The sequence below is a fragment of the Poecile atricapillus genome, chromosome Z (genome assembly GCF_030490865.1).
Source record: "Poecile atricapillus isolate bPoeAtr1 chromosome Z, bPoeAtr1.hap1, whole genome shotgun sequence".
Taxonomy (NCBI): domain Eukaryota; kingdom Metazoa; phylum Chordata; class Aves; order Passeriformes; family Paridae; genus Poecile; species Poecile atricapillus.
Genome location: NC_081289.1, coordinates 8,042,668 through 8,052,108, shown reverse-complemented (window position 1 = coordinate 8,052,108; position 9,441 = coordinate 8,042,668). Strand labels below are relative to the sequence as shown.

At 46.7% G+C, this 9,441-nt stretch overlaps 1 protein-coding gene across 1 annotated transcript; it reads left to right on the top strand.

Moving 5' to 3' along the window:
* The first annotated feature begins 5,166 nt into the window (after positions 1–5,166).
* Positions 5,167–7,581, top strand: LOC131592687 (uncharacterized). Its single transcript, XM_058864368.1, has 2 exons — positions 5,167–7,014; positions 7,063–7,581. Exons 1-2 carry the CDS (start codon positions 5,167–5,169, stop codon positions 7,579–7,581), a joined length of 2,367 nt encoding a protein of 788 aa, XP_058720351.1.
* The last annotated feature ends 1,860 nt before the right edge of the window (positions 7,582–9,441 follow it).

Below are 9,441 nucleotides of genomic sequence, written 5' to 3'. Positions count from 1 at the left end.
TCCAGAAAACTCATACCATCCCTAACACCTCCTCCTTTCTCTTCACACATTTAAACCTTCACCTTCATATTACCTCATGAGAACAATTTTTAAAATTTTACTATAGGTTTTATGAGTGATGAAACAAAGTTGCCATCAGGTTTTGTTCCTACAGACTCTTAAATCTTTCAGGTCTTCCTTTCATATGTTGATTTTATATTATGGATTTACAAGCACTTTATTTTAGCTCTCCCATTACCATCATCTATATTACAATGCACAGACTCAAGGAGACCTTCACTGTCTTCATTGCAGCTCTGTAGTTGTTTGTATTTACTCTTAATGAAGTCAGATTTCAGGATCACAGACTGCAAAACCTGTTGGTCAGGAAGCTGTGTAGTGGTTCCCATGGAAGATTTTTCTACTATCTTTTTGCTTCTCTAGAAGCAAAAAAATGTACGTACAACTAAAATAGAAATTCACTGCATTTCAGGAAAGCCCTGAAAGTGCAACTTGTACTTTCCTGAGTAATTAGGAGATAAAACAGTCTTATGTTGTCTGCTGAACAACTGATGGCTATCAGAATTGTTAAGACAATTTTTATCTTTGTTTCCAGGACTACTGAACTAAATAAACTGTTTCAGTTGTGCTGAGGAAGAGAGAAAGAGGGAAAATAGAGAATAGTAAGGTAAGATTTTTCACCGACAATTTGTTTTCTGCTTATAATTTATAAGACATAAATAAAGATGAAAGGTGTTGTCATTAAGAATTAGAATGAGTGGGTTTCTTGGCAGAATCAAAGAAAAAAAAATATTAATATGCTGACCAATAAAATCTATAGGTAATAGTCTAAACACAATAAAATTCATTTGCCAAAATAGTAATAGATGTGGATGGTAAAAACAACCCATGCTTTTTGATTTTTGACATCATTGTCTTCAGCCAAGACCATGCTGTCCTTCATCTTTTCAATGGTTAAGGAATCTGAGAGTAACAATGGCTACAAAGTGACTACAAATTCATGAGAAACATAAATATAAAACAATGATTTACATTTTACTAGAAGGAAAAATTCACAAAGAATCTTACCAAAGAAAGCAAGTAAGGAGATGGTTTTAAATTGCATGTGACTACAATGAAAGAAACCCATCCTTAATTGGGCTGTTATGTGTGCCTCCAATACAGTGGTACCTGTTATCAATTCTTATAAAGTAGTGTCTGGAAATCTTTCCTTTACAAACCTGTTTTTCAGGTATATGCAACGGTGCTCTTAAATGGAATGAGAGCCTACAACAGACAGCTCATTTTCATTTGGTAAAAATACATACCCTGAATTTATTTTTTTTCTCATTTTTTTTTCTCAAGGGCTGTGTCTCCAGCCACAGAGACCTGGGCTATAAAATATAGCAAAATCATCTGTCTTGCCTCAGCGTGCTGTGTTCATGTTCAGAGAATGTCCTGTTGTCAGAAACCTTTCTGAAAGTGCAGTTAGTTGAAAATTGCAGGTGCAGGTGCTTGCAACTACTCTAAGCATTTGTGCATCCTTCTGAGGTAAGCAAAGTCTGAAATGTAGGAGTGGCAGTATTTTGAAGGCAAGTGGAATATAATGAGGGTAATTTGTTTGGAAAGGTAGGGATAGCCTATAATTTCACAATGCATACTTTGAGAAAGGAAGAGCTGCGTGCCTTAAGGAGCTAAATATGATCAGCATGTTCTATTCTGAACACCTGGACATGCTTGCAAAATGCCGAACGTGTCTCCATCCAGGCTGGAAAGAAGAAACCCACTGCTGCAGGGTGAAATGGGTTCCTTTGTGCCAGTCAGCACAAGTCTCAAACCCCTGAGGTGGTTTTGAAGGTACACGACTCCTAGACAAGTTATTGCCAGAGTGTTTGGTTAGTGTTGACTGTTCCTCAGAGTGTGGACTAAACTCCACATTTCATTTCCCTTGTCTGTTTCTTTCATAAGACTCATGCCTTTCTGTTTGCAGGTCATGGGCTTATGCAGCTGAAGGTAGCTGGGTGGTCGCTGAGCTGAGCTGAGCTGAGCTGAGCTGAGCTGAGCTGAGCTGAGCTGAGCTGAGCTGAGCTGAGCAGAGGTGGTAGGCTAAGTGGAGCAGTTAAAGGGATTCACAGTCAGTGAGTTGACCTCAGGTCCTTCAAATAATGTAGTCTAGGAGGATTTTGCCAGTATTTCTACTGGAAGTCTACCATGCTTTTTCTGTGTTTCACTGGCTGGTGCATTGGGAGGGACAAGAGACTGGGAAATGGTTGACCAGGGCATGAATGAAATTGCTTTTTTCTTTAGTTGATCCTAGGCATTTCAGCCTGAAGTTCTAGGGGGAGAGAGTGGGAGTAGCAGAGCTCATTTAAAGCTGCCTTTTCCCCAGGGTCAACAAATTCATAGTCTCTTTATCACTCTGGGTCTAGTAATGTGGGCTTTCAGAATAGCTTCAGCTACAGGTGAGTCTATAAGCCACCTCCCTTAGAATAGGGCAGAGTTTTTCTTGTCTGCTTGATGCTCAAGTGACTGGAAGTCAGAAGAAATTTTCCCTCCTATTCCTCATCCTAGTTGCTCATGTGCCTCAGGTGAGCACTGTGGTGGGACTGGAACTTGTCATCAGAAGAGACTTAAAAGGAGCAGGGTGATATGGGTTGCTGAAACACAGTCGCATGTGAAATTCATGGCTCTCTCCTGTTTCTTCCTGGTGATGCCTGTGAATAACTGATCAGTGGCTGTTGTGATCCTGACTTCCTCTGCTTCCCTCCCTGCGAGGTACCACTTGGGATGTGAAGCTGCTCAATAGCAACCTCATCTAGACAGCAGTATTTATAAGGCATTGATTGTTATTTTATAAGATGTTTCAGAAAATCGTGTTTTCTGAGTGCCTCCAGCACTTGTGTCATGAGTGGAGAAGAGAAAGGCAATTACTCAGACATTCTGTGCTCCATCAGCCCTCAACCGATAAAGAAATCATTCAAGAAGAATTTGAGAAGCCCAAGGGAGCAAAAATCTTCTGCTGTGCTGTGATCAGCATCAGAGAAACTCTTCCCAATAAACAGCTCCATCATGCCCAGTAGCAAGGATCTCCAATCAGAAAAAAAGCAAGGGAGGAGGTTTGTACTGAGGATAGTATCCAAATGCAGACATGTCTACACCCCATACAAAAAAGAGTTTCTCTCAGAGTGGCTGTCATGCTAGAGAGCAGCCAGTTGCAGCAAGTGTCAGGAGGAGCACATCTTTATGTGTTGGGGGAGGGCACGTTAGAGTGGATTGAGCTAAGCTTCAGAAGTTCTGTGTTTTGAGGACTTTTCTTTTTCCACTTTAAAACTTGTATTTCATGACTACAGAAGTCCATTCTTCAGCCAGGCTGTTGATCAGCCATCTCTAGTGCAAGAAGCAGTTTGTATGGCCCTGAAGGTTTTTATGCTGCTGTGCAAACCATAAGTTGGTCATATGTGATCTTTTGTCAGTCAATAAACAGATCTTTGGAAGTGTTCCTAATTCAGGAGAGAAACCCTGACATCTTTGTTTTCACGAAAGATCTGAGAGGCAGGACTGTGCTGGTGTAAAAGAAGTGTAGCTTTAAGACTGGATGATGTCACAACTTCCTGTGCATCATTCAAGCTGTATAGATTTCTTTATTTCTCACTAAATCAGTAAATAAATGTTAGCTAATATGACATACTTCCCCCAAAGTAGTTGTCACGAATGAGTGTGCTTCAGATTGCCCAAAAAAAAGAAAGAGCTGATCCCAGGTGGCGTATCAAGGCTGAGGCCTAACAAGTATTTCTCAGATCACACTGCAGCCTGGCAAGGAGCAGGGGAGGGGAGATGCACCAGTACAGTAATAAATATCAATATTAATAGTAAAAAAGTTCCCCCTTGAATAATAAATAAAAGCTTACACCTGTATACTGAGAACATCCATGAGTCATACCACCCACATTTATATTTGACAAGGGCTGTGTAGGACAGCGCTTGTGCCTGCTTTATAAAGGGAAGCTCTGGGGTTCCCAGTATTATAAGTAGATCAATAGTTGTAACAAGTTGATTAAGTGTTAATTGTTAATTCATTGTTAAGTTGTAAGTTAATTGTTATTTACTATATGTTTTTAAATAATGGTTGGTATTTGTTGTTAGGAAGTTCAGGTCTTCATGGTTCTATAAGGGAAATGGGTAAAGTCTTGGTGTGGGTGCGGTCGTATGGAACCAGGGGTGACTCAGGGTGGCTCGGGGCTGACAGGGTATTGTTCAGCAGTATGGAGGACTCAGCAAACCCAGAGAACACTCCAGAACATGACCTCTGAGGAGTGACATCTGTATCGCAGATAACCATTGGTGGAAGAGGTGACCAATCATTCGATGCCCTGGAGGAATGATTGGTCTAGAGTGCACCCCATTAAGGACCAATGAGAGTTCTGGAAATGGGCCAATCAGAAAAGGGATCATAAACGGACCAATCCTGAACAGATGGGTTCTATAAAGGTGGCCGTGAGACTTCAGCTGGAGCCTTCCTGCAGAATTCGGCCTCCAAGGGAGCATCTGGTGTACTTGTATGGCTGTTTGTCCAATTTGCTGAGTGGGGCTTGGGCTTATCCTGGGCTCGTGCCTTTGTTAGTGTTTCTCTTTTGTTTAATAAATGAGTTGACTTTTGTTTTCACCAAAACGTCCAAGCCTCATTTACAGCACAAAGTTCCCGAGTGATGGGTCTGCACTTGGTGTCTGTTGGGGCTTTGGGTGCCCAGGGCCATGATGAGTTCCCTGAGCCAGGCTGGGGATGGCAGGTGGGGCTGGCCTGTGATGCGCTCTGGGTTCTGTGACAGCACAGGGGCCGTGTCACAATGGGGACAGCTATAAACGGCCCCAGCGAGCCCCGCTGCCCCAGTAGAGCCTGGGCAAGCGGTGAGTGCACACGCCGTGGGGGGACAGGGCTGGAGGAGGGCTGGGCTGGGGCAGAAGCGCTGACACCCAGGGCATGAGTTCTGTCCCTGCATCCAGGGCCCAGCCCCTGGCGGGAGCGCCTTGCTCGGGGCACGGCGCTTGTGGGGAAGCGATGCAGGCCTTGCCGCCTGCCAGCTGCCGGGGCCCTCTCCTTCCTGCCCCCACATCCCTGCGGCTCCTGCCCCCACTGTCTGTCTCCATTCTGGTCCCACTGAACAGCTTCTGTGTGTCCTCCTGCAGACCATGGCTTTATTATCCTTGCTCTTCGTGCTCGTGCAAAGCCTGATCCAGTACCCTCAGCCGGCTGGGGATGGGCTGGATGAGGTCACGCACTGGCGAATGCAAGAGCGTCAGGAGCTGCTGGACCGCGAGATGGCTCGGCTGCTGCAGGAGCTGGAGCAGGGGCCCCCGGAGCAGCAGGACGAGGGCTGGGGAGCCGTGCTCTTTGGTGCTCTGCAGCAGTGGCCATTCTGGGTTCTTGCTGGAGTCCTGCTCCTCTTGGGCCTGTGGTTTAGCTGCAGGAGAAGGAGCCGTGAAGCCAGCAGCAGCAGCAAGGACCAGAGCTGCAAGACCTTGAGAGATGAGAGAGGAAAAGAACAGGAAAGAGACAGTGTTGATTCAAGGGAAGGTGAAAACTTTGACGTGACTGTGGAGGCAGACGATGACGGCAGTGGATATGACAGAGAAGACAGTCCTGTGGCTTCAAATGAGAGAGATGATGATGATGCCATTGAAGACAATGATGAGGTGAAGGAGAAGGAAGACAGCGATGTTAAGAGTGACAATGGCCATGACTTAAAGAAAGATGAGGAATGGAGTGATGAGAATGTGCCAGGAGACAATACTGCTGAAGGAAATGAAGAAGAACCTGGCAGTGTTGCTGGAAATACAGAAGGCCTTGATGAAGCAAATGAAGGAGAAAACAAGGATGTGCAGGTGGAGCAAGACAAGGACGCTGGAAAGGAAGAAGAAGGAGATGGAAATGAAGGAGAAAACAAGGATGTGCAGGTGGAGCAAGACAAGGACGCTGAAAAGGAAGAAGAAGGAAATGGAAATGAAGCAAAAAACAATGGTGGAAATATGAAGGCAGGCAACAGAGATGTAAATGAAGGTGAAGACAATGTAGATGGAAAGGAAGAATACACGGATGTGCAAGTGCAGGAAAGCAGTGATGCCAGTGAACAGAGAAGCAGTGATTGGACTGGGCAGGAAGACAGCAGTGGAATTGATCGTGGGAAGGAAGTTGACGATAGTGGTTTTCCTGCAACTGTGGAAGAAAATAAGGAAATTGAAAAAGAAGATGATGATGATCGAAGCAAGGATGAAGAGCAGGGTGGTGTAAATGTGGAGGGAAACAAGAACAAGGACAGAAAAGAAGACGAACAAGGTAATGTGGCTGCCAGTGAAAAAGAAGGCAGTGATGGTGGCAAGGAAGAAAGCGGCAGTCGTGGAATTGAAGACAGAGAAGACGGCCGAGATGCTGGGTATACGCAAGGCATCCTTTTAGTGGATCACATAGAGTGGCCTGTGGAGGACCTGGAGAGAGGTTGCTCAGTGACAGCTGAGCTGATGGAAAGCTTCACGCGTGTCTTTGTGGACAGCGTGAGAAATAGTTTCTACCCGGTGCCTCAGGAAGCCATTGGAGTGGGCAGTGCCTTTGAGGGTTGGAGTCCCCGTGAGTGGGATGGGATGTACCGGGTTCTGATCCCACTGAATCCCCCGCCAGGGCATGCCTTCCACCCAGAGCTTAACAGCGCAGGGCAGGTGGCAGCAAGGACCTTCAGTGTCCGTGTGGAGCTGGTGTGCACGTGCAAGAGGGAGCAGCTGGGCAAGCAGCTGTTGTGCTTCGTGCACCACTCGCAGGAGGAGCTGCGGCGGAAGCGGAAGCGCAGCCTCCTAGAGACACTTTGCACCGGCTCCTACCTGGATGTGGAGAAAACCTCCCGCTGGTTCCGCCAGTTGGTGAGGTCCTCTTGGCTGCATGTGCCTCAGTCATACTCCTGGCACTTGGTGTTTCAGCCCTGCAGCCGGTCCTGCCAATTCCAGCTGAGCAAAGGCAAGAAGAGCCTGACGGTGGAGATGCTCTTTGGGGTGCGCCAAGGGGACTCTGACATCTTTGTGGTCAGCCAGCCCACAGAGGCCCAGAAAGGCAGCTCCAGCATCTTTGTGAGCAGCCAGCCTGCTGAGGCCAACTTCATTGCAAGCACAGCGTGGCCTGAGACATACGCTGTGGCAGAGGCAAAATTCTTCCATCACGTTGCCAGCCAGATGCCATGTGAGAGTTTGCACCTGAAATGTCTGCAGGTCTTCACCTGCATCCTGAGGGGCACAGGTTTTTCCAGCTCTACCTGGAAGACTGTGGTCATGCACGTGCTGACCACTGTACCGCTGTCCCGGTGGAGCAGGAGGGAATTTGCGCGGCGGCTGTGGGACATCATGGCATACCTGCGCCGCTGCCTGCAGTTGAAACGCCTGGAGCACTTTGTGCTTGGCAACGAGAGGCTTCCTGCAGAGATCAGCTTGCCACCAGCAATGCAAGGGGTTGAGCCACTCAACCTCTTTGAGCACCTGGCCCAAAATCCGGCTGCCCACAGAGAGGCGATGCGAGCTTATGGTCAGCTGCGATTTCGCCTCTGGATGCTGCTCTCCAGCCACTGAGAGCAGTTCATTGCACAGAGCTGTGCTGGGGGCGCTCACACCCGATGGCAGCCACGTGAACACTGCACAGTTGTTGCATTTGTCACTGGTAATCCTGAAGCTGCTTTCCTGCTCCTGTGGAAGGAAGATGCTGCAGCACATGGATTCCTTGTGCAGACACACATCTCTGAGTTGCCTTGCCCTTCACTTTCCAGTTACAATGATGCTGTTGCGATGTTGCTTATGTTTAGGCAGAAACTGGCTCCACCTACACGTCCTCATGGAAGACACTGAACCCAACAGAGACTGCTTGGCACACCTCGAAGACTGAAAAACATAGCCTGTTAGGGAATTATTGTATTTATTTAGTAACCTGTATTCTTAATAGTTTTGTAAAGATGTAGTTTATCTCAGTATATGGAAATAAAGATAATAGTTTTACCTCGTTTTACCATAGAACGCGTAGTCCAAGTTTTCATAGCAAGAATTGTTCATTAGCATTGCCTCAAGAGGTCTTTTAGGATTGTTAGTGTAAAATGATGTTCCAGTTACAGTTAGTTTAGGCAACTGAACCTCCCTGGTATATGCCCTGTTGCTGCTGGAGAAGAATAGGCCACACGAACACAGCTCGAGGTGTGGTGAAAGGAAGAGAGTTTATTTCTTCTCCCAGGACTTAAAGATTTCTGACCACGGCCAGGGACTGGATAGTCAGGATAACACCTTCCCAACCTCACTGGCCATGAGAGATGTCCATCAAAAGATGTGTATCAGAAAGAATGTACACATCTCTATGTTTACAGTTACTGTCCTGGGAAAGTCTTTAGAAATCTATCAGCAAGCTCAGAAGCTGAGTTTTCAGGGCAACAGTTGCCTTTCAGTAATATATACATATATATGTGTGTGAAGAAAAAATAAAAGCAGAAAAGTTTCTCAAATTGTCTGAAATGTGTCCTTTTTATTTGACCCACCATTTCTTAAAGAATGTCCATCCAGTGCAGCTACCTGAAAAAATTAGTAAATGACTCAAACAGTGATTGTGTGCAGCAGTCAGGTCTTGGTATTCCACTTCTGTAGCACTTTAAAGCAGGACTATAAATTTTGCCTCTTGAATTCAACCAGAAGTTATGATGGTCAAAATAGCTAAAATATTAATTAATCAGCCCTCCCACTGTCATTATGAAAGTCCTCCTCATTCAGAGCATGGAAAAGAAAGCTGCTGTGGCCTATCTCATAGAGAGAAGCCTGCTGTGGGGACAGGAACAAGTAGTTCCCCGTGGGGAGAGCAAGCGGGAACCTCCCAAAGGAGGATCACTGCCAACACCAGAACTTGCTGTTCCACTGAAAGGGAACTGTGTTCACTGAGGTCACTGCCTTTTGCCTCCTTTGCTGGGCAGGCACTGCCCCCACCACAGCCCCTTTGGCCCTGCTTGTGGACAGAGGAGAAGGCCCTCCATGCTCGCCTCACCCCAAACACACCCACCCACTTTTTTTCCCTCTCCTCTGCCCCCAGGTGCAGAGACTCCCCTTTCCCTTGCCCCAGCTCCAGTGCTCATCAGCCCCTCCACAAGGACACGTGCTCTCCGTGGCAGGCACTCAGTATCTGTGTGTCACTGAGCCTTACAGCCTGGCTACACAGCTGTGTGGCCTCTGGAGCAATGCTTCGAGCTGGGGAGAAGCACGGCCTCCATGACTTCTTGCTGCACAATCCACCCAGGGCTAGATTGGCCAGGGCCAGAATTATTGCAGGTGGTTAAACTGCGGGTCTGGATGTGAGTTTTGATGCAAGTGCAAACATGCTGTGTGTGTGAGGGGCATGCTGAGGGAGGGGAAGGCTGGAACACACACACTCCATGTTGCCACTGAAACACTATTGTGTAACTC